This window comes from Antedon mediterranea, chromosome 7 (genome assembly GCF_964355755.1).
Source record: "Antedon mediterranea chromosome 7, ecAntMedi1.1, whole genome shotgun sequence".
Lineage (NCBI taxonomy): Eukaryota > Metazoa > Echinodermata > Crinoidea > Comatulida > Antedonidae > Antedon > Antedon mediterranea.
Window position 1 is genome coordinate 26,880,052 of NC_092676.1, and position 25,637 is coordinate 26,905,688.

General features: G+C 32.9%; 4 protein-coding genes across 8 annotated transcripts in view; 3 read left to right on the plus strand and 1 right to left on the minus strand.

Moving 5' to 3' along the window:
- Positions 1–138: 138 nt before the first annotated feature.
- Positions 139–8,609, plus strand: LOC140055674 (cytosolic non-specific dipeptidase-like). Its single transcript, XM_072101040.1, has 14 exons — positions 139–225; positions 785–908; positions 1,290–1,386; positions 2,671–2,744; positions 3,259–3,414; positions 3,750–3,830; positions 3,979–4,052; positions 4,363–4,437; positions 4,736–4,880; positions 5,585–5,684; positions 6,939–7,110; positions 7,307–7,392; positions 7,687–7,853; positions 8,202–8,609. Exons 1-14 carry the CDS (start codon positions 200–202, stop codon positions 8,247–8,249), a joined length of 1,425 nt encoding a protein of 474 aa, XP_071957141.1. The 5' UTR covers positions 139–199; the 3' UTR covers positions 8,250–8,609.
- LOC140055676 (hsp70-binding protein 1-like) lies at positions 8,603–11,825 on the minus strand. Of its 2 annotated transcripts, none has more exons than XM_072101044.1 (7): positions 11,796–11,825; positions 11,191–11,336; positions 10,924–11,104; positions 10,202–10,423; positions 9,797–9,952; positions 9,109–9,317; positions 8,603–8,848 (listed from the first exon to the last, which is right to left on the minus strand). In XM_072101044.1, the coding sequence occupies exons 2-7, from the start codon at positions 11,305–11,307 to the stop codon at positions 8,777–8,779; spliced, it is 957 nt and encodes a 318-aa protein (XP_071957145.1). In that variant the 5' UTR covers positions 11,308–11,336; positions 11,796–11,825; the 3' UTR covers positions 8,603–8,776. The 2 variants fall into 2 exon arrangements, with proteins under 2 accessions (XP_071957145.1, XP_071957144.1); XM_072101043.1 differs by having other exon boundaries at positions 11,716–11,807.
- A 40-nt stretch (positions 11,826–11,865) lies between these two features.
- On the plus strand, positions 11,866–16,702 carry LOC140055675 (sorting and assembly machinery component 50 homolog B-like). The gene is made up of 12 exons (XM_072101041.1): positions 11,866–11,909; positions 12,365–12,472; positions 12,607–12,796; positions 13,123–13,229; positions 13,491–13,624; positions 13,877–13,964; positions 14,301–14,429; positions 14,754–14,912; positions 15,167–15,305; positions 15,421–15,567; positions 15,852–15,996; positions 16,299–16,702. Exons 1-12 carry the CDS (start codon positions 11,889–11,891, stop codon positions 16,342–16,344), a joined length of 1,413 nt encoding a protein of 470 aa, XP_071957142.1. The 5' UTR covers positions 11,866–11,888; the 3' UTR covers positions 16,345–16,702.
- Positions 16,703–18,840: 2,138 nt separating this feature from the next.
- Positions 18,841–25,637, plus strand: part of LOC140054623 (uncharacterized) — an 85,790-nt gene continuing 78,993 nt past the window's right edge. For all 4 annotated transcript variants that reach the window (XM_072099683.1, XM_072099686.1, XM_072099684.1 and 1 more), the window contains exons 1-2: positions 18,841–19,112; positions 20,961–21,044. In XM_072099683.1, the coding sequence (XP_071955784.1) occupies positions 18,994–19,112; positions 20,961–21,044 (203 nt within the window). In that variant the 5' untranslated portion in view covers positions 18,841–18,993. The remainder of the gene's footprint in view (positions 19,113–20,960; positions 21,045–25,637) is intronic.

Consider the following 25,637-nt stretch of genomic DNA (forward strand, 5'->3'; position numbering starts at 1 on the left):
ACAAAGGTAACAGTAACCTAACAATATACTGTATAAATATATTGTAAAAAGAATATTATTTGATAAAGTAAACTAGGTCAAGGGATTTTAATTGAGACACACCCGGCAGATCAAAATAATCAGTTCGCTGCGTTCCATAGATCGTATATCCGGCCCCTTTTTTTCTCCGTCTTGTTTATCGGCGAATCTTAAGAACACCATGGCTAATTTGAAGACATTTTTCAGGTATTTTTCACTTTCTTTTGCCTGTTTAACATTGCAGGTAGTTAGAATATATACAACTCTACATGCTCAATAGATAATAAGTTGTCATTATAGGTGTTTATGTAATCTAAATTATTCTGATAGCTAGGCCTTGAAGGCTAGGCTCTAACCAGCAGGGGAGGAGGGAAGCAAAGGAGCGGCTGAAGTGAGCTATTTTCCTGCTCATTGTCGAGTATGAAGAGGGGCGGTCATGTGTAAGAAATATGTAACGTCACGTGAATAATGAAATATAATTATAAAACTTACAAACACCTTGTTTGATTTTGGGAATAAAACATATCTATAATAAATTGGGCAGTGGATATTCCTAATTTTGTTTCTGCATTTGCAACTGTGTGTGGAATCCTTCAAAGAATAATGAGGGCACTTCCTCAGGACTACATAGCCTAGCATCCAGGGTAGGGAGGTACCTCCCTGGCCTATCTACCAAGTAACCAATAAAATAATCAACTGTTCTATCTAGGCCAAGCTACAGTAGGCTAGGCTAGATTAGTATGCTAAAAATTGACTCAATTTACAGTTATGTGGACGAACATCAAGAAGAGTATGTGAAACGTTTGGCCGATGCAGTTGCCATCAAAAGTGTCTCAGCTTGGCCTGAATGCAGAGGTGACATCACAACAATGGTCCACAGTGTTGCTAAGGTACGTATAACTGGCCAAAATCAACCAATCAGATACTGTCCTACAATTGTCCTATTCTGCAGCAAAAGTGTTAAATATATTATTGCAAAACTTTGTTTGTGTACAATGCAAATGTTTTTCAAAGTAATTTCTAGTTGATTTAATCAACAAAAACTTTATTTCATTCGTAAACTGAGCATAATTTTCTTGGTTCCAACTATATGAGCCTCTCCGGTAAGTTTACAGAGTGATGCAAGAACTGACAAAGTTAGTCCATTACAACTGGGGCTATCAATATTTTGTGCCTTCCATACATGCTTTTTCCCATATCCGATTACAATAATTTCATATATTATTAATTTATTACTACAGTATCTAATTATGCTAAATATGCTTATTTAGAGTTTAGAAAAGCTTGGTGCCACAGTGGAACTGGTTAAGCTAGGACAGCAGACTCTAGATGATGGTACAGTTCTTGATCTACCAGAGGCCATCCTTGGTAAGGAGGAGAGCTTAGTCAAAATATATAAAGGTTGAAAGGCTAAAGGTTTTAAATGGGTCAATTCATTCCATCTATTTGAATTTATATACAGTATAGCAAGTGTCAAACTGTACAATAGACCCACTGTAGATGCTCAATACATTTATTGATTTAAATATGTGTTGTCCCCCTTTTACATTTTTTGTTGAATATTTCATTTTAATGTCGCATAACAGATCCACTTTGACCAATAACTGGATAAAAAAAATTACCTGTAAAAAACGTAATTTAAAGCAAAGCAGTTCTTAAATTCTCTGTCAAACAATTTTTTTTGGTTAAAATTAACAGGATTTTTAAAAACTTTTTAAAAGTGAAATAATTTTTGTTCTCTACAGAAGTGAATAATTTTATTAAAACTGCAAAATGGCCTATTCAAAGTATTTAAAGTTTTTATTAATCTTTATGTTTCATGTTTTTGGGGGACAAAACATCTTTATCATTTAGAATATTCTGTAGAGAGACGGTTGTACTGTACATCCAAATATGGTGAAGAGTGCTGGGACCTCGACAATAATAGATAGTAGAGAGATAAACTGTCCTCTTAATACTAAATATGAACATTGTCATTTTTATTACACAACAATTTGTGTGTGTACCACTTGAAAAATAGTTACATTCAACAAAAGATTATCTCGGTCAAATCTTAATTAAGTAAATCGTAAGTTGGTAAATTAATCCCGCCATTTTTATTTGCTTTTTTGATGTACATGTATATTAATATTTAAGGTGATTTTATATATTATTGATGTATTTTTAATGTTATTTATTGAGATGCCAAATAAATGAAAAGAAAAGAAAAATCGGCTCATGTAAACAGCAAAGAAAAAGCACCGAAAGAGGAAGTGTTCCTTAAAAACTATACCAAATAAAATGTCATATAACAATGTAGAGTTATGTTTAACCATGCTTATAAGTGTAATAAAATGATATATTTATGATTAAAGATTCAAAACCAAATAATAAATATGGTTTTTGAACTCATTATTTGTTCATTAGAGCAAACACAAAATTTACAGAGTTTTCCCCAGATAAATAATATAATGGCATCTCATAGAAAGTTATTAATTTCAATACTCTGTACTCTCGTAAGTCTTGTATTGACCCACTCAAAAAGTTCAAACACCCCAATTTTGTTTTTGAATAATTATGATTTCAATTAGTTTAATTTTAAAAAGTTTTAGAAAATGTATTATTTTTTTAAATATTATTTTCTTGATTATATTTAATAATTTTATATTTCAGGTTCACTTGGGTCAGACCCAAATAAGAAAACTGTCTGTCTGTATGGACATTTAGATGTGCAACCAGCCCAAGTGGTAATATTATTTATATTGTTTATAATCTTTAATTACAGTTAAGTCCTGTACTTGGTCAGATGTTTGCCCTACTCTGACGTAATTTGTAGTTTATACTAAGTACATTGAGAATACTTCAACAAAAATATGCAAGTTATTTTCAGGTGGGACTCAAACCCACGACCTTTAGATCACCATTCTGACATTTATACCTCTAAACCACTGAGCTTGCCTCGATGGCTAGGGGTTACATTCAAACTTAGTGGTCTATAGGTATGAACGTGATAGGCTAGTAATGTGGAGGTCGTGGGTTTGAGTCCCACCCGAGAACTACTTGTGTATTCTCAATGTACTTAGTATAAAGTACAAATACGTCAGAGTAGGGCAAAAATTTGACCAATTACTCTACACCCTGATTCAAAGTTACTCCACAGTAATTACAAACAATTTCAAGCCCTGTCCTATTACTAGGTGATTTGTAACATTTTTACAACTCTCCAAGTTAACAATTTGTTTCTATAAATGATTTAAACAGTCAGATGGTTGGGACACAGAGCCGTTTGTTTTAACGGAAAAGGATGGCAAGCTTTATGGGAGAGGATCGTCTGACGATAAAGGACCAGTTCTGGCATGGGTCAACATGATAGAAGCTATGCAGGCTCTCGGCCAAGAAATTCCAACCAATATTAAGGTATGCTTGCATGTATAGGCCAAGAGATTCCTGCAGGCTCTAGGCCAAGAGATTCCCACCAATATTCGGGCATATATAGGGCAAGAGATTCCAACCAATATTAAGGTACAGTATGCTGGCTTGTATTGGCCAAGAGATTCCTGCAGGCTCTAGGCCAAGAAATTCCCACCAATATTTAGGTATTCTGGCATGTATAGGCCAAGAGATTCCTGCAGGCTTTAGGCCAAGAAACTTACACCAATATTAAGGTCGTGTTGTATGCAGGCTCCACCCCGACCGGTTGTCACAAACCACTAACTTGTGATGACTGGCTGATATTTTTCTTTTCATTTTAGTTTTGCTTTGAAGGTATGGAGGAGTCTGGCTCAGAAGGTCTAGATGAACTAGTGTTTTCAAGGAAAGACACATTTTTCAAGGTATACAACACATACATTATACAATAAGGTTATTTTTTTATACTATAATTTTAATGTAAATTAATAAAATTCATTCAAAAGATAAGCTCCTTTTCCATATTTGCTATTGTGTGTTGCGATAATATAATATCATTATCTATATCTATAGGATGTTGATTATGTATGCATCTCTGATAATTACTGGTTAGGCAAAAAGAAACCATGCATCACATATGGTTTAAGGTATGTTTATTACATATGTTCATTTTAATTCGCAACATATAATACACATTGTTGAGTACAGTTTGAATATAACAATCATTACTTTTAACTGCCATACCCATATTGTATTACATATTATGTTGAGATTTGTTAAGTAGCACCCTCTATGTTTGGATGTATTTTTTAAATAATTATAGCACCCTCTGTGGTATGGCCATGCTTTTATAAAGTCTTGATATTTCATTTTTCCAAGTTGGAACCACTGCTTTGACAGATGCATTCTTTCTTTATAGAATGGTATTTAACTGTTTTTTGTTTTGGTTCTTTTTAGAGGTATTTGCTACTTTTTTATTGAAGTGAAATGTGCAGATAAAGACTTGCATTCTGGCGTCTTTGGAGGTTCAGTGTGAGTTACATTAATTTAATTAAATTTACAATTAAACCTTTTTTTTATCTAGAAAATCTAAATCTGCCTTTTAATGAACGCAAATAAGTTTTATCCAAATTCCGTGGTAAACCACAGTCAAGTTAAGGTTTCTAGTTATTGCGTCTTTGGTATTTTAAATTTTTTCAATATAATTGAAAAAAAAAACTTAAAATTTATGTTACTATATGCCACAGTATTTAATTATTATTGTTAAAATTAATGTTAACATTTCTATTAAATATATATAATATGTATTTAATTAACTATTATTTAATAGGCATGAGGCCATGGCTGATGTAATAGCCCTTTTGAACACTCTTGTTGATGTCAATGGCAAAATCTTGGTTCCTGGTGTCACAGATACCGTGGCCGAACTTACTCCAGAAGAAAAGGCAAAATATGAAGCGATTGATTTTGATAAGGTAATGCTTATTATTGTGGTGCAAGAGTGTGTAGTAGTATCACAGGTTTTTAAACTTGGCTACCGAACCATCAGTCCTGGGTTCAAATCCTGTTGGATATCTGAATTTTGTCACATGACAAAACACTCCCAAAGACTTGTTATAAAGCTCTGTCTACATTATCAAATTTTATGTGACAAAGAAAATGTGATGTGCTACTATTTTTCAGCATATCAATACCATATTTGGGCACATCACACTTTCTTTGTCAAACTAGTTTGATAGTGTACAGATTAAGAATGTTTATGTAGAGCATCTTGTGTCTTTGTCTAGTCCATGGATTGTCACCTGTATATCAATATACTATCAATAGTACTTGCCAGTGTGACAACATGCTGATTTAAAAATAGTTCACAACAACACTAAAGTTCTGTCTACACTATCAAACTTTATGTGACAAAAAAATGTGATGTGCCTATATATGGACATGATGATGTCATATCACGACCATATTTAAGCATATCACTACCATATTATCAAACTTTATGTGACGTGCCTATATATGGACATGATGATATCATGTCACTGCCATATTTAAGCATATTACTACCATATTTAGGTGCATTACACTTTTTTCAAGGGGAAGTATTTTCAATGATGCATGTTTAGAATCGGTATAATGTTTTCAAAGAAATTCACAATAAATAATGTTGTTTGTGTTGTAGGAGGATTATAGAGAAGACATCGGGGCTAACAAGTTGATGCATGAAAGTAAAGAACAGATATTGATGCATAGGTGGCGCTATCCATCATTGTCCATTCACGGTAAGACTATTCTTTTATTCTTTATTAAAGCCCCATTCCCTACGTTTTTTAGATCTAATTTAAGATCACAAACTATATTTAATGTAAAAATAATACTATGTGGTCCTATTGCGATAACTTTTTTCGTCTTTAAACGGTTAAAAATGTGAAAAATAAATCGATTCTAATAATTATAGCGGCCCGCTATAAATCCCAAAATGCATTGCGCGCGGATTGATATTTTTGTTTTTCACCTGTAATTCGCCCACTTTTCGATCGATCGTGAAGCCAAAACAAATGGAAGACTCCTAACTTTTCAGCGAAAATACCGGGTTTTCCCTAATTTGTATCAACGGAGTCTGGCAAAAATAGAAAGACAATTAATGCAGCAACTATACAACGTCAGGCTAGGTATATAGCTAGCGTACGATGTTCGTACGTTATCGATGTTTACCAGCTAGGCCTACAAAACTAAGCCTAGCTAGGCTAGGCCTAAGACCGTCCACGAGAGGTCGATCGCCGCGAGCTACTTAGGTAGTGCATTGTTTCTCACTTTATCATAATTTACCATAAAACGTACATTTAAGACAAGGAATGACATGGTTTAATGTTTTTAAAGTGATATATATGTATCATTTTCCAAAAAACGTCCAAAATTGCAGGGAAGGGGTCTTTAAAAACAAACCAATTGGCAGCAAATCTGCTGAATTGCATGGTAAGGGACAATATACATTCAAAAGACAAGTAAAGTAAAAGTCATCATTAAACAAAATTATCGCAATTAACAAAATATATATAAATGTAGACATAAAGTATAAAAAATATAGACATAAAGTATAAATATAGACATTATCAGAGCTTTTGAGATATTTAGTACTAGCCTAACTGGACAAGTTAATATATGCTGTGCATGTTGTGCTATTTAAATGCAGTTATTTACCCACATAAGATCTATGGATCTGGATGATGTTTTTAATTTATTGTGACGTTATTTTGGCTAGCAAAATGTGGGAAATGTTTTTTTTTTCTTACCTTATTTTGTCAGTTTTGTTTCTCAATCATATATATTTATATATACAGTGTCTTTTATCTGGAGGACCAAACTTAATAAAGCCTTGGCTTAATGCGTCCTCACACAATTATATTTATTATTTATCATATGTTCTGTATATTTTTTTATTTTATATTGTGTGAAACAATAAACTTGAACTTGAATCTATTAGCTGGTGGTCCACAGTAGATAACAAACTACAAATTTATTTGATGTGAATTCAGGTATTGAAGGAGCATTTTATGAACCTGGATCAAAGACTGTGATACCAAGGAAGGTGATTGGCAAGTTTTCAATCCGTCTTGTGCCAGACCAGGATCCTGCCGTTATTGAGAAACAAGTTCTTGATTATCTGAATAAGAAACACAAGGAACGAGGCTCACCAAATACGATGACGTGAGTCCCAAATATGGACATCATCATATCCACATATGGACATCATCATATCCATATATGGGCACATTACATTTTGTTGTCACATAAAGTTTGATCGTGTAGACAGGGCTTAAAACCTTCTTTGTAATTTGTTAGAAAGCAGATAGCTTGTTTGCTTGTGAAAATTTTTGATGTTTTTATGTTTTCTTATCAACAGTCCATCTATGGGCCATGGAGGCAAATGTTGGGTGTCAGATTTCAACCATCCTCACTATCAAGCTGCAGCCAGGGCTAGTAAAACAGGTAAAAATGATAATAGTATCAAATAACAACTCCACCCTGCATTTTGTTATTAAGACACTGCTTTGACTTCATTTCTTCAATCCATTGTATAAACTAGAAAGCTCTGACCACACTATCAAACTAGTTTGACAAAAAAAGTGTGATGGGCCCAATTATGGTAGTGATATACCCAAATATGGTAGTGATATGACATCATGTCCATGGGCACATCACATTTTTTTGTCAGATAAACTTTGATAATGTAGACAGGCTTAAGCCTTTACTAAGTGTCCTACTATTATCTACATCGTATAGTGTATGGCATAGAACCGGATATGACTAGAGAGGGCGGTAGCATCCCAGTTACGCTGACTCTTCAAGAAGCAACTGGAAAGAATGTTTTACTGCTGCCGATCGGAGCATGCGATGATGGAGCGCATTCTCAAAATGAAAAACTTGACCGGTACAACTACATTCAAGGGGTAAGCATGAACAATTATATATTTTAGTTTAAATAATATGAAAATACACTGAGAAAGAGTTGGTGTTAACCGAAACCTCTGTAATTTCTTTCTTGTTGTTTTTACTCATGTTATTTGTATCTCCATTGCGATTCAGCTACTAATACTGTACCTAGAGCTTGTCATTTTTCCATTTGCCTATTTGATTAATATGAAAATACACAAATAAAAGTGTGAATCATTTTTGCGATTATGGAATTATGCTTCCATAATTTCCTGTTTATATATATTTAAATTAATTAATTTGAATTGAAATATTAAATTAAAAGAAATAAAATTGAAATTTTTACATTCCTTTTTTTCCCATAGATCAAGCTGATGGGTGCATACCTACACGAAGTATCGCAACTGAAGTAAACCCAATTAAAATAATAATCAGACTATAAAAACTAAACCATTGTATTCAATTTTATTTCCATTAATTTAATTTTAGATAACTAATATTTTTGTATTTAAATAGAATTATCAATTTACAATTTATGATTTAATAGTCATTTTTCATAAATGTGCAAATGATACAGCACAGACCACACTGACTCAGAGCATTCCAGTATAAAGACATTTTATTTTGCAACTGAAAATAATTTTAATTTGATCTATAATATATAAAAGAATTTAAAACTGAGGGTAGAGTTTACAAATTATATAATACTCAGTTTATTGCTAAATTACACTACTAAGTGGCTAAAAGAAATAATACAAAATAAGGATTGTGAATTTTGAGTTTTTGTTTATTTTGTATTTCAGCATCATAAGTTCCTCGTACACTAAGAGCTTGTTCAGAAGTTGGTTAGGTATTTCCTGGATAAACTGCGCTGCGCTAACTATGTTTAACGCATCATTTTACACTTTATCCACCATCACTGTATAGTAGTGCAATGATGCTATCTGTCAACTGACACCTTCTCTTTGCTGAACAATAATTTTATAAGTTCATGTGAATATTCCAATTCCTCCTAAAACAGAAAGAAAAAAAAATTGTATACAGTTTTGTTGGCAAATTTAGATTGTGTAAAGCTCTGTCTACACTATCAAACTAATTTGATGGAAAAAGTGTGATGTGCCCAAATATGGTAGTGATATGACATCATCATGTCCATATATGGGCAAATCGCATTTTTTTGTCACATAAAGAGCTCTACATTTGTTGTTTCTACAGTATGTCCCTAATAACAGCAACTACATAGTTTGTGTACGTTATGTTCTTAACACTAACCTGGAATTCTTCTTTCCCTTTTAACATCTCTTGTCGATCCTTTAATAGTTTATGCAAATGTAAACAAGGATTCTTAGCATCTGATTGGGCAGCTGTGTGGTCTTGAACCAGAGTCAATAAGGAGAGCATTACGTATTCATGAGTGTTGTCATGGTCCGTCTGTAGCATGCTCACTAACTGGTCTACCATCCCCATCTGCTGTACCACATCTGTCGACAGTATCAACATTTTATTTTACACATTAAAATCGACTAGTAAAAACAAGGTATCAACTATGGCACTCAAATCATATATTTTATTTACGTTTGTCAAGATTGAGATGGCCATGGTGGCTTAAAATAATATTAATAATTTATAATATTGAGAAGAGTATCCCCAGTGATTTTTTGAAAACACTTCATAAAGTTAGTGTTGCCCTGGGCTGGATGTAGACCTGGACCACTTGAGATAGGTCCAGAAGAGGCTTTGATATTTTGGCCGGCTTATGCAGTGAACGGCTCCTCAATGGCTTGAGGAAATGAATCCTCAGGGCCGTCGTTTAGAACACAAGTGTAAACATGCTAGATCGGCCCGAAACAATTACTGGAATGGCACAGTACCCATTGTGTAAATGGGGTCTTAGGCCAGGTGGATGAGGTGACTTCATCTACATTCTTATCCAAAAGAAATACATTTCTTGGTAATTTACCTTTGTGTTTTGAATCCATTCTGAGAATGCTGTTAAGGAGGAATGATGCTTTGATTCTTAGCTTTGTGATACAACCTTGCATTGCTCTTACGAGATAAGAGAAGCCATCATTTGCTGTGAACGCTTCTAGACAAGGCTCATGATCACGTACCATACCTAATTGCAAAAACAAAAATATTTGATGAATTTGAACTAAATTTCGCCTGGTTTATTTAACTATTATCCATAATGATCTTTTTATATTCTTGTTTTATTTTATTATCATATTTATTTTATATATTTCTCGCAACATAGGCCTACTAAAAAAAATTGATTATGTGGAAAATTGTGTGTCGTTTACGACTGCATTAGTTATAGGTATTAAATTTCTTATTCGGGACAACAAATAAATTACAAGTAACATACAGGAGATAGCATACAATGCTTTAACTCTCACGATGTCTGCATCATCTTTGTCTACGAGGTCAAAGAGCACTGGTATCATGTCATGGTTCAAGAGTACGTTCTGGCTGTATGGATTGTTTTGCGATACCATTGCTATCAATTCTGCCGTGTTCCACCTCACCTCTGAACTGGGATCGTTTAGGAGTTCTTTTAGGATTGCAGTTCCACCAATCTTGTGAAAATCTAGCAAAAGAAAAATGTTTCACTTTATCTGTCTACTTACTTGTTTGTCATCACTATAGTCATCATTTTCATTTTCCGCTACTGTCTTACTGTGGCTTGGTGGTTAACGTGCTTACCTGAGTTCGACCCTGACCAGGGTTTAAACTCGCGAATCTTTCAACTCCACTCCCCTAAGCTTGGTTCCCACTACAACGTAACGCAAGGACGTAAACGCAACGCAAGCGTTTTAACCAATGACGAGAGAAGTTATAGACAGTTAGCAATCACAAGCAAATAAGCCATCGCTTGTGATTGGTCAATTCACTTGCGTTGAGTTACGTCCTTGTGTTGCTTAACCCTAAAATGAGACTCGGTTTATAAGCATGATAAATTATAGAAATAGTTTATCCCTCCTGTAATTGGATGAGTGGAGAGTTACTCGCTGTTGGAAGCGTATGATATTTAAAAAAAACCCAAAAAAGTCTTAGCATGTGACCAATTGCTTTTAATGTGTAACTTACCGCTCGCATTGTCTATAGTTTGACAAAGGTCTTGTAAATGTTCTAGTAGAGATGCTTTCACTAAAGTGTCGTTCTCATGAGAGCTGCCAAGCAGTGGTTTAATATTATCCACAGTTTTTTTCATCTCCTTCGCTTCATCACAATGTAAATCGTTGAAAACATTTCGGAGAAACTCTTTTTTCTAAAGAAAGAATTTTCTAAATTACTTGGAGATGAATAAAAAGAAATTTATTTAGTGATTATTGGTAAACATTTTCTGATGTTTACCTCTTCGGTCATCTCTTCTCTTTCGACCGGTTCATCGCTTTGTACTGTGTTTTCAACTGCAAGCTGTAATATTCCAGATAAACTCTGATCAGGCTGATTTCGACTTCCGGATGCCATGATTTTTAAAATCTGTATTTGTATCTATTCTAAAAAATGAATCAAATTTAACATAAATAATTATTAATATTGCATAAAGCATAATTATTGGATGTTAATTATTCAAATACTTTATGATAATTGTACTGTACTAAACTCCCTAACTCCAACTAGGCTTATTTACCAAAATATAGAAATACTACTACTTAAAGTAGGCCTTAGTTAGCCTATCTTTAGGTAGAAAGTGCTATTCCTTCAAACCTGTCAACTAGGCCTACTACCCCAACGTTGTATATACAGTCTGAGTCAGTGGTAGTAGATTGGGCCTCCTATCTTAGCCTATCTATTATTAAACTTAAAACGCACACTACTAGCCTAGGTAGAAGTAGACACTATATTCTAGGCCTAGTTTTAGAAATTATGACTTACTTGAACCTAAGTTTAATGAAATAAAAATGTGCTGAGACTGTATGAACTAATTTAAAAAACCAGAACCTTCTCGAACTAACCACAACATGTTGTTTGTTGATGATCTGAAATGTGACCTTTCTAGGTTTGACCTCCTGTTCACTCAAGCATTACTTTAGGTCACCGGCAAAAACATGGGGACTGTTCATGCAAAGGTACTTTCAAAATATGAATTATTTAATAATATTTATACTATGAAATTAGTGAATTTAGGTTTGTGTTTATCTCTATAAAAGCATGTTGCATCATATCGATAAGAAACTACTATAGGCCTAGGCTGGCTAGCTAATATAAAAATAGGCTGGTTTCCCATCCATTTTGTGTGAACTGGGGGCCGGGGAGGATCAGCACAACAGTTTTAGTAATAGTATGGTGTAATCTAGTAAAGGCTAGGCCTAGAAGGGTTTATATTTGTTTTTCTCATCTATAATTATATACATATTAACAGTAACATTCTAAGCCAAGTTATTGAACGCTGATGAGATGTATTAATTTAATGAAAACTATGTTTGTATTTTCTTTTCTTGTTTACAATACATACTGACATACTGTGTACTGTAAAATGTTATTTTTCAAGTTAATTGCTACAACAATTACCATTATTTTTTAGGAACCACCACCAAAGTTTCCACATGACTCTGACATGATGAAACCTGGAGATGGACATCAGCGACCTCATTACCATGTAAAAAAGAGGGTCTTTAAGGGAACGACACCGGTACGGAACACCATGTTTGACAGTTTCTTACACATGTTTTTTTTTTAAATGCAAAACACATTTAATTGAACTAAAAAAAAAAATGTGATAGTGTAGACCGAGCTTTACTCTTAAAAGTGAATTTTTCTTTTCAGTGTAAGGTTCAAAGAGTGCACATAGAGGGCTTGAAGAGAACCAAGAATGACCTGGTGGTTCCTCAGGTGCAAGACCTTCTTAAGTCCAAAGACTTCAAGGATATTATCCAAAAGTCAGCAGAAGCAAAGCTACGTTTAGAAGCATTGGGTATTTTCACCTCTGTTGGTGTTCTGATTGATACTGCAAAAGGTACAACAATCAATGTTTTATCAATTCCAGATTTTTTTCACACTTTTCTTCAAGCACTAAATAAAAAGTAAAGCTCTGTCTACACTATCAAACTTTATGTTATATGAACATGATGATGATGATGTCATATCACTACCATATTTGGGCACATCACACTTTTTTGTCAAACTAGTTTGATAGTGTAGACAGAGCTTTAGGTAGTAAAGTGCATTGTGAGGATCTTCATACTAATATAGCAAGAATTTGTAATTGGTATGTATGTTATGGTAGATAGTTTGCCATCCCAAATAAATCTAAATTAAATCTTGTTTCATATCATTTTTTAGGTCCAACTGCCAAGTCCAATGGAATGGACATCACATTTAAAGTAAAGGAGACCAGGCGCCTTTTGGGCAGTGCTCACACAACTGTTGGAAACAATGAAGGAACCCTGGTAAACAATATATATGTTTAATCCTCAACTAAGTTTTTTTTTAACCCATCGAACATAAAACTGTTTCATGTTGTGAGAATATTAAGTCTAAAGTTCTGTCTACACAATCAAACTTTATGTGATAAAAACATGTGATGTGTCCATATATGGGCATGATGATGTCATACCACTACCATATTTGGGAACATTACACTTTTTTTGTCAAACTAGTTTGATAGTGTAGACCGATCTTTAAATGTAAATATATTTCTATTTTGATAGTCTCTTGGTGCCAAAATGCCAAATGTATTTGGAAGGGCAGAAAATCTAGTAGCTGAGTATTCGAGAAGTAGCAGAAAATCAAATGGATTTAGTTTTACATTTTTAAAGCCATATGGGAAAGAACTTGACAGAAAGTAGGGTTTTACCTTTATTACTGAATATAAAGCTCTGTCTACACTACCAAACTAGTTTGATATGCCCAATTATGATAGTGATATTCTGAAATATGGTAGTGATATGACATCATCATGTCCATATATGTTTTTTTCACAAAGTTTGATAGTATAGACAGAGTTTAATGTACATTGTAAATATTTTTGCTTGGGTTGTAGCTAAATGAAGTAATGTATTTAATTTATATATTTAACTAATTTGCATATTTTTAGGTTCACTGTCAGTGCATTTAAGAGTGATTGTGATTTTCTTCAGAGTTCTTTTAAGGAGACGGATATTGGAACATTTGTTGAATTTGTGGTAAATATATAATAATACATATTTTGTACATTTTTGTTGTCTTTGTACAAACTTACAAAGATATAGTACTGTGCACTGCTAGCTGTTGTGGGCCCGTGGAGGGCTTAATCTGAGTTTCTAGTTAAGCTTGAGGACCAGAATAAATACATTTAACATTGACATTTAACATTTACATACTTAATAATATATAAATATAGTATACAAATAATGAATGCTTGATTATGCATTGAATGGAAAGAATATTTGACTAGTCAATCAAGAACTCCATAGTCTTTGTTGATATTGGTTTCCTTGAAGAAATCACTACTATTTTTTAACATTTTATCATTTGTAAAGATTCCAAATGGATCTAGTCGTCACGGTTTTCGCTGGGAAGGTATTTGGAGGGAAACTTCATGTCTAAATAGAGCAGCATCGTTTGCTGTTAGATCAGAGGCTGGCCACTCCCTAAAATCATCTTTAAAGGTAAGTTTATATACTATATTTACTTTTTAAAAGTACATTTTATTTTATTTTTTATTTTATTTATTCAACTTCACATGAGCTATGTGTACACTGGACCTACGGTTTATAGTCCTTATCCGAGAAGACTCGTTCTACCACCAGAACCAAGGAGCGAGTGAGCCTCGAACCCTTGCCGATGTTATGGCTACGTTATAATTACGGTTCCACATAGCATACTTTACTAATCAATACATTGTAACAAAAATAAACATATTAGTTTTTTAATGAAGTTAAATTGATATGTATTGTCTTGTTCATTAACAAGGTGCAATATTACTTTTGCAGCATACATTTACAAGAGACACACGTGATGAGCACATATTTCCAACTAAAGGCACCTTTGTTCGAATTGCTCATGAGTTAGCTGGAGAAACTGGAGGAGATGTAAAATTCTTTAAGGAAGATTTTGAAGTTCAGCTGAACAAGAAACTTTTATTTAATTCTGTAATTGTATTTCAGTTGTGTTACTGTTTCATAGAATTATTCATTTGTATTTTAGTTTCAAACCTTTTGGTGTGAGTGGTATTACAAACCTAACATGTGAATCCAAGGGGCCCACCTTAAATGCAAAAAATATATATAAAATCTCCCCCTATTTGAAAATCATAGCTCTTCCACTGCCTGTATACACCCAGAAACTGATATTGAACAGATAAATTATCACATGTAAATTCACCTAAGGTATCTTTTTTTAATAGGTTATATCTTGTACATTACAAGGTGGTTTAATGAAGCCCTATAAAGGTACCACATCTCTGATTGCTGATCGTTTCTTTTTGGGAGGACCCACATCGGTCCGAGGATTTCAGATGCGGTCAATTGGTCCCCGCGAGGATGGTGAGACGAACTTTTATTTTGTTGCTTTTAGCATTTCTTTATTAAATGCACTATTTTATTTGGTTATGAAATGTTTAAATACGTTTAAACGATTCATTTTGATTGCTTTGTTTAGGGGATTATTTAGGTGCCGAAGCATTCTTGGCAGCTGGTCTTCATCTATACACACCACTGCCGTTCTTGCCTGTAAGAGGAGGATTTAGTGATCTCTTTAGAACTCATCTATTTGTTAACGCAGGACACCTTGCAAATATCAACTTAGGTACGGTACTGTGTTTTTTTATTATTTTTTTTACATAAAGTAAAGATAGATTTCAGTACCGAAATTTATCTTTTTATTTTTATTTGCAATTTATCAGTATCGAACGTCGTGTTTTGTACGCCTATTCCGTTACTTGTCCCTATGTCGCATGGCAGGATTTTGCACAGTTTTCAGAATATAAGTTTAATACAAAACCCAAGGAATTGTAATAACTGAAGTAGGGAGAATTAGTTAGAAAGGGTTGTTACATCAATGCTTTATTAACCATTGATTGGCCCATTTAGATACACCGAATTGGAGAGAAGATTACGAAGAGCTTCGACAGAGCGTTCGATGTACGTATGGTGCTGGAATCTTGCTACGTCTTGGCAGAATAGCAAGATTTGAACTTAATTATTGTGTACCAGTTTCTGCACAAGCAAATGATAGGCGAGTAAAACATTCAACATTTCATGTTTATACAAGTCTTAAGCCCTGTCTACACTATCAAACTTTATTTGACAAAAAATGTGATGTGCCCAAATATGGACATGATGATGTCATATCACTACCATGCTAGTTTGATAGTGTAGACAGAGCTTTACAATTTGTAAAAATTATTTTTTGTATGTACTGTACATTGTAGCATAAAATAGTCATTTTTTTCACATCGATACAAATTTAATGTTGTGGGCAAGACATTTTAGTGTTAAAACTGGTATCCTAATATTCTGGTAATTTTTTTTTTGCAGAATACAAGGGGGTGTTCAATTTGGTGTCGGAATCAACTTTCTTTGATGAAAATTAAGATAAAACTATAAATTGTATCATGTCGTTACAAATACATAGAAGAGTAGGTACAGTGAATATGTTGCCATCGTTTGGCCCAAGGAGACAATCGAGATAGTTATATCTGCAGAAAGTTTTTTTTTTACTTTTTTGGCTCAGAGGCAAATAAGTTGGATGAAACGCAACATATACTGTAGTTTGCTTTAAATAAATTCTAAATAAAAGTGTACTGTAACTATATACATCCGAAACTCAGGATTGTTTTTTTTAAACATCATTGCCCAAACCAATCATGTATGCGAGTGCACTAAACTAAGATAGAGCTATGTAGTGTATGCGAGTGATCTAATAAATTGTTTTAAACCAATTCTTCCATTATACTGTATGTACTTAATATAGTATTGGTATTAAAATACTCGATCACACAACAATAGGTAACAACAAAACATACTGACAACACATTAAGTATTGACTGGCTTTTTATTTTGTCAAAAGAAATCACACCCGGTACTTTATGGTGGCATTGCTCTATTTATATCCCAACTGTGTCTTATTTAGAAACATTTATGACATTAATAAAGTTCATGGTCATGTATTCCGTAAAATCATGTCAACACCAAAAATAACATCTCCATAATAGCTGTCTAGAAGTTGAGCTTGGTTCGTCTCCAATGACGCCTCTTGGCATTATACCTGAAATTAAACAAAAAAGTACTGTAATATTTCATTTCAAACAGTGCGAGTTTGAAGGTCTGAAACAGCTAGATCTTGATGATGTTTTTAGATGTTGAAATGTTTATAATTAATAAACTGTAGTTACATAAAAAAGTTGAGCATACAATTTAGTTTACTAAAATAAGTACAATAGTTACCTTATCTTGTTGCCAGTTTTCATCCTGGTCCATTGTGGAATTGGCCTGTTCTGCTTCTGTTTTCTGGCCAACTTTTGCTTAATCTTGAATGCTTTGTGAGAAGGCTGAAATAGTACAAGAAAGATACGGAAAATAGTAACCTTGGTAACTTGGTGTTAGATATATCCTAGGCCTAGCTAGTTAGGCTCCCTAACCTACTATAGGCCCTAATATACTATCTAACCTAAAAAGGTGAAGGGGGAAGTTTACGGTCGTGAGAAAGTTTAATTAAAATGGCATGCAGTTGACATCTGTCTACAAGTATTAATTAATCGGCCCGAACAACACGGCAAGAATGTCGGTGTAACCAGCCAGAGGGCTAGGCCGGTGGTAATTCTAGGTCGGTACAGAACAGTACTCCTGGCCCTCCGCATTTAATAGGGCCTAATAATAGGTGACCAGACAATTAATAACCTTCGTAAATCTCATACACGATTAACCATCGGGCTTCAAACGTATAACATATTAGAGAATATTAAAATATTATTTCGGGAATGTTGTCATTTTTATTAATAAATTATAGAAAAGAGGTTAAAAAAGACAAATTATTACCATCTTTCAAAGCCGATACTTTGTCAGCTACGGGAAAATTATAAAGAGACCATGAGGGCGTTCTCGTCAAAACAGCCCGCCCTCAATTTAGTTCCACCAGAATACAGGAAAAAATGAGAGAAGAAAATCATTGTTCATACCAAAGATAGTTTATCTTTGTTCTTCTTACTAAAATTAATTGGTTTTAAGATACAGGTACATATTGTTGTATCTTAATATGTATAGACACATATAGTTAGTGTTATTATTAATGTTTTGAGTTAGCGATGGTAGAGAAAATCTACTTATATCCTAAGTAAAATATTTTTATAATTACTTTTAATACGGGAGATGAACTATTTTAATGGTTAAGTTATGTTTGAATGGAAAATAGTTTGTGATTTCTGCTTTAATTCGTGATTTCTGCTTTAATTCGTGATTTATTGATATATATTCTAATTCAAATAAAACTTATTATATAACATCCCATCTAAACAATTATGTTTAAAAAAAAGTTATTTTGGTTATTAAAACGTTTTTAGTAACCGTTTGAAAAACGTGTATTAATGTGGAGTTTTGAAAACGTTTTAGAAAAAACTCAGCTAAAAAAACCCAATTTAAAACGTTTTATTATCTGTTAAAAAAGAAGTGACCATAGGAAGAAAAACATAATAATAAAACAATGGTAAACGGAATATATAAATTATGTAATCAAAAATAAAAAACAAATCAACAATAAATAAATAAAATATATTATATAATTATTTACGTGTGAAGACAAGCAGCAGAATGGTGGTTTACCACGAAATTGTGCGCCAAAGAGAAAGTTAAAATAAGAAAATAGAATTTATTTTGACAAATTAAATTAAGTAACTTGATGGTCTGAAAATAATTGATAAACAGTGCACAGGGACAATTTGGCCAAGCTCTTTGTTTACGTAATTGACTGACATCAAAGGAGCCGCATGACAGGTAAAAGGACCGGTAGTGTCGACAAAATAAACAATAGAGGGCGTTAACTTACGACCAAGAAAAAGTAAGAGAAAGAACTAAAAGGCGGAAGTGTTGTTGTGGTGCGGTATGTTGTTATCGTTATTCGAGAACGCAGTAAAGTCGCCAAGAAGGAGATACGTTTTTGTTTAAGAATGTAGAGAGAAAAGGGAATATAAAATCTACAGTTACTCTGTTTTATAGAATTTGAAGCAATACACCAATCATGGGTAAAGACCAGGAGTTATTAGAAGCCGCACGGACTGGTAACGTTGCAGTGGTTGAGAAAATTCTTAGCCCAAAATTACGTCCGCGTGTGCTAAACCAGGCGATAGCATTAGCAAGGTGAGCACTTATCGTCTGCTGATGCTGACAAAAGGTTCTTGTAATTGGATACCATTTTTGCCTCATCAAGGCCAAGGTGACCAGAAAAAAAATACATCCGCTTTTTTTTTATACATCTATAGCCAAGTTAAAATAGTCATCAATAATATATTATCAAGAATTGTGTATGTTTGGCTGAGTGAGGTTGCCTTTTCTTGATGTGTAAATTAATTTCTTATTGTTGGAAATGTTTTAAGTTTTGTAATGTAAAGGAGGAGAATGAAAATTAATGTTTTTATTTTTTTAGCGGTCCCACTGGAAATGTTAATTTATGAAATTCTATTTGTATTCATGTTTTCTTTAATCATCTCATCCATTCTTTTTGATAAATAATTATTTTATTAAATTTCATTTTGTTAAAAATAATTTAGAAGCAACCCTTTTTTGAATATGACTTAAAATATAACGCTGTGGCTAAAGATACGGTACCGTATTCTAACTTCTGTTTACTAAAGGTACGGTAAAATTGCATTACGTCATAACCAGCCAATGGGGTGCTGGTATGTGTGTGACGTCATCGTATAAGGACTTTGTGGATTTTTTTCATATCGCGAAAACAGTGATCAACCGCATTTTCTTCATGCTTCATTCATATCGCTATTATCGCCGTCGTGTGTGAAAAAAACTAAATGTAGCCTACGTCTGTTATTATTATTGAAAAGCCAAAACATTGATTTTAATTCTAGAATACAGAAAACCGTTTCAACAGAGGCCTAGGCCTACTTACTACGTACTATAAACCTCATGAGTTTGTTTGTGTTGGGAAAGCGATGCCAGGCTGGAGCCAGCTGCATGTGTGCGCTGATTTCTGTGACTCGTCAGCCCTGGGGCTACTGTCTAAATCATAGTATTTGAGGGCCCCTTTATTGTCCGCATTTGCTTGTTGTTTATGGTCACCATTGTAAACAAAGTTTAATAAAAAATATAGGCCTAAATAGGCCATTTGGAATCAAAATAAAACCCTCATCTGCAGCGCACACACATCCACGCAGCCTGGCGCCGCCGATAGGAATTCTCTACATATACAACAGACGCGATATGAAAAAAAGTCCTTATACGATGACGTCACAACGTACCAGCACTCCATTGGCTGATTATGACGTAATGCAATTTTACCGTACCTTTAGTAAACAGAAGTTAGAATACGGTACCGTATCTTTAGCCACGGCAAAAATATAAACTTATAAAAATGTGCAACTCCAAAATTTGATACAGTAAAGGATGATACTGTACGTGAACCTAACATCTTTATTTGGTTAGATCTTGCTCAATCAGTGATGCAATACATTATTATTTAGTAAATTACTTTTGAACTCTCTGTGCCCACGTTAACTACAGTAGTGGTTTCCACCACAATATGATCTCACCACAACAGTACACAATACTACTGGACACAGAGGAGTACAGTATAATATATTGTAGGTCCATGGTACTTTGTAGTGTTGTAATTAGTCGGCTAGTACAGTATAAAAATCATTGATTGAGATTCTGTTTGTGAATGACTTGACTTTCTTTAGTACATTTATTTGTCATAAAACCAAATATACATAAAACCCTTTTAGAAAACAAGAAGTTATTTTTAAAATACACAAATGACAATGTTGTGTTTATTCAAGAGAGCAGTGACCGTTCAACAATCAATGTATATTGTAAAAGTTTTGTTATGAATTTCCTGTCTTCTCATTTACCTGCCATACCTTTCATACTGTAATAATACCATTTATCATTCATGCATGATTGATTTTCCGATTGTCAAGTAATCGGATTTTGAATTTAATATTCTGAATTAATATTTGTTTTGATTTACAGTAGTTTTAGGGGTTTTAGAGGACCAAACTGCCAGGATGCCTCGGGATATACACCTCTGCATCATGCGTCACTCAATGGCCACGTGTAAGTATTCTACTGGTTTTAATAGTTAATTATTGTTGGTAAATTATTAATGATCCACACATGTAATATTAACTTCATTTCCAAGTGAAATATTTATTTTAACTTTTGACTTAGTATTGTACAGTATGATGGAATACAAATTTTCATTTGAAATACTGTACGAAAAGGAAATGCACTAGATCTGATAAATAAAGTACAAATGTATGTGCTTAAGTGTGTACAGTACCGTAACCTTGATGTCTCAAACACCAAATACTTATCAATCAAGTTGTAAACAAATCAGATATAAACTTAATTAATATTGACCTTCGTTTGACCTTTTATGAGGCTCATCTGCAAACATTGTTCAGAGATGCATCCTTGTGTCCTTTGTTGGTTATCATGATTTCACAATAAAAATACAAAGAACAAACAAAGAAAGAATTTAAGCAAATATGTACACTTTGATACATTTGTACTATATTATCAAAGATTAAATTTGTTCTGTTGCACCCTACAAATTGACCTTATTATCTTCAAGGATTCTGTCTGGTTCTTGACAAGATTTTGTTTACTGAAACCTACCGCCTTCTGATACATACTACTGTACTGCTGTACTATGTACAGTAAGCTACAAGATACACACATTTTAGGCCTACAGCTTTAAATAAATTTTTGATAAATTCAGATCTAATACAATCAATAGAAATCAATTATTTTTTTAATAATCTGAGTGTTTCCACCTCTAAAGGCCAATTTGCACAGACAAGCGGTAGCGATTAAGCAAAAAAACCGCGTACAGTAGCTTTTCCAACATAGAATCTGTACCTGTATCTAGTGTACAGTAAATGGTAATATTTTCTATTTTTATTACTGTTACTGCTCGTCCTAAATTGGCCTTAACTTATCCAAAAATACTGTATGTACTGTATCCATGTCATTGGGATCATTTCTCCATGTTGGTGATAGTTAATAGTTTATAAATAAAGTAATTAATGGATATATACTGTATAAAAGTCAAATAATAAACAGAAATACCGTACCGTAGAAACATTATTTTCACATATACAATTATTCATTTCAGATACATCATAGCAAATAACATTTTAATCATGTTGAATGAAAATCTCATTAAATAAATATGATCGTTTGATTGAAGTGAAATGAACAGTTAATGTTTAGGTCTATTACACATGTAAATTGACTGTCAATTGACGCGTAGATGAGGACACATGACATTCCATTTCACTATCAGTAGTTCATATAATGTTTTCATAAGAAGGCGTACTACGGTAAACAAATTCTGACAGAATAGATGAACTGAGAAATTCTTGACGTTTCCATCAAAATATGTCAACAATCTTGTTGCTTGGCAACAATTCAAACATGCATTCTTTTCAAAACAGAATCTTATGTAATAATTAAAACTGGGTGGAGGAAATTTGAACTGAATGACCCCGGCCACCTCTGGTCAGCGCAACATCCATTTTAACATTTAACATTAATTAACATTTATTCATTTAGTATCCATGTTATTACATGCATGTTAGTACAGTATAGTAAGTGAAATAAAAGTAGTTTTACTCAGCAATTTAAAAAACAATTAGGCACAGTTTTGTTTTTCTTTTAGGACAATAACGAAACCAATGAAATTTGAATTTATAAATATTAATTAATCATTTAATGTAATTTCAAGATTTCTTATGAAAAAAATAATAGTAAAATTTAATAATAACATGAAGGTACAGTAATACAAAGCAAAATATAGAGAGCACGGCAACAGTTGTACGAGTTTGGTTTTCAGGGATTCTGTTTTCGAGATACTGTATAAAGGGGTTGGCTGTATTTGTTTGTTTGTTTATTAGTTTCTCCACACATTTTAAAATAAAAGATAAAAATTACAAATTGCAAATAAGAAAATTACAATAAACAAAAAAAACATCAAAAATGTGCGGATGGAGGTCAAAATAAGTTGCGGACAACTTTAAGTCGTGACCACCAGTATTACTGTACAGTAGGAAATGTTCTCATACTAGAGGTGCCCACTGAATAGAGGTGTTCCAGTGGAGTGGTTCTATTAGCATAGCGGATTAATTTTTCTTTACTGTATGTGCCCACAGCGTGACTACCTTTAAACAATTTTCAATTATAAAAGGGTACTAAATACTGAATACTGAAATGCTTTATTTGTCCATCATCATCATAAAATATCAACAGAAATTCTTCTTGAAGATTGACAATTATTAGTACAAAAATAAATAGATATACAATATAATATATTTTGTACACACACATAATTGCACAAAAAATATAAGTTATGAAACACGGTGTAAAAATGACTAGGTATTAAAATTGAATAGGATGGTTTTTTAAAAGTGTAATAATGGAGAAGTGATAACAATTTGTCAAACTGTACACTAACTTCAACTATTACTATTAGAACACAACATTTAAAGACACTTCCTTTTATAGCTTTACTTTTCTGCTGGTCATTCACTTAACCTTTCTAAATGGATGACCTAAGCAAGTCAAAATAGAATCTAAATGTAGTTAATAGGCATAAGCTAGATTTGTATGCCGTAGTTTATTGCTTTTACTGATGTTGTAAGTATCTGAATTACTTAATGCCAAATATTAGGCTAAAAATCACATTCAAATATGAAATATATTATGAATCTGTCCTAAGTTTTAACACATTTGTATTTTGGATTTAGGAATATTATTGTTTCAATTATTTAACCAAATAACTTCAACATAATTTTGTTTAATTTTTTTAACATACAGTAATACGGGTAATACACGACAACCTGCGCAAACTTCTCGCAAACACAAAATTGTCTCTTTTTTATCCTGAAGCTTACATTGGTTTTTATTTAGTATCAAGTCATCAATCATGGACAGCTCTGTAAATCCTACAAGATGTATAATTCTACCAAGATTTTAAATCCATGTTCTACGGTTTAAAGCATAGTGTTTTTTCTCTCTGAAAGCTGTAAAATAATTACTGTACCATCTCTGATATTAAATTTGAAAAGATAATCTCAGTAGAAGTTGAATTGAATGAATCATCAAAACATACTGATGAACTAAATACTGTTAACATTAATATCAAACTATTTCAAGTCTGGCTCTGGCACTATGGTGCATGATTCAGTAGCCTTTATGTTGGTTTGATGGGGTTTTCTATGTTGTTTTTTCTTAGAGGTTTTCGATGTTTAGCAATACTCGCAAAATGATGGTTTATCCTTTTTTTCCCATCTGAATGTACGCAATATTTTTTATCTGTGATTAATCAGCTATAAAAATGTCACCTTCAAATGGTGTTCATTTCACAAAACAGAAACAGTTAAACGATGTAACCCAATAATTAGCACTGATTGCAGACCACGTTGAACGATGTTGAAAGAGTTGGTTTCCTTTGCTTAATTAGATTTAACGTGGGGGTTTGACCACTTCCTACCTGGATCTGATCCGAGGCTGGCATACTTACGGAATTGGAAGGTCGTTTATTATCATCAGTTTTAGGATTATATTTAATAATTTTAATAATATTGTAGACTTACAGTACAACTGTACAGTAGGACTTCACTCCATCCCCTTTTTAATAATTCAAAATCTCTACTAAAACTCACATATTTCAATAGTTATTCTTTTCATGTTGCGCTGTGAGACTCCGGTGAAGAGCCCTTTATACTGTAAAAGATATTATTAAATTGTTATCTGCCAAAACTTCATATAGGAATACTGTACATCAACACACATGCTTTTTTGTTCATACATTTAGCATCAGTAGGACAGTTACTGTACTAGGTCATCCTATATTTATCCAATTTTTAGTGTCAGAAATATACCCATGTTTTTATGGCAAATAAAAATCATCAAAAACCTTCCTCTGTCTGCAACCATGTGATGTTATATTTTGATTCAAATATTGATGTATGTTGTTTTATTACTTTTGATTGATAGAATTCATTTTTTTAAAAGGAATTAGCATAACATTTTATGTTTAAATATAGACACTAATTAGCCTTGTTTTATAGCATGCGTTACTAAAAATAAATATTTAAAATATGTAGTATATGTCATACATAATAAAAACATCAGTTAGTACATTTTGAATGTAGCATTCGTTGTCTGATGTCTGCTAACTTTGATAGCAATACTGGTTACATTTAATCACAGTTTCAATGTGAAAGCAGTCATATGTCATTACACTACAGTAATACCAATTTTGTTATTTTCCTTATTAATTTCTTGTTTAGTCATGTACAATGTGATAATGCATTGCTTGATATTGTTTTGCGACACCTTCTTAATTTATTCCAGGTGTCATAAGTAAATTAACATATTTCATATTATATACATTAAGTCTTTAGTCCATGAACTACGATGTTTTCTAATGTATTCCAGGCCAACCAATTTAAAGTCACTACTGTACACTAATTTTCAATTACAGGTATTGCTGCAATGAGTCTATTGTTTTACAAGGGCTGATAATGTATATTGTACAGATATTAACTATGTACTATTGAACTTAAACAATTTTGTATACTTACCGTATAAATACATTTCTTGTTTGGAACATATATATTTTTGTTAAACTTAAAGTAAATA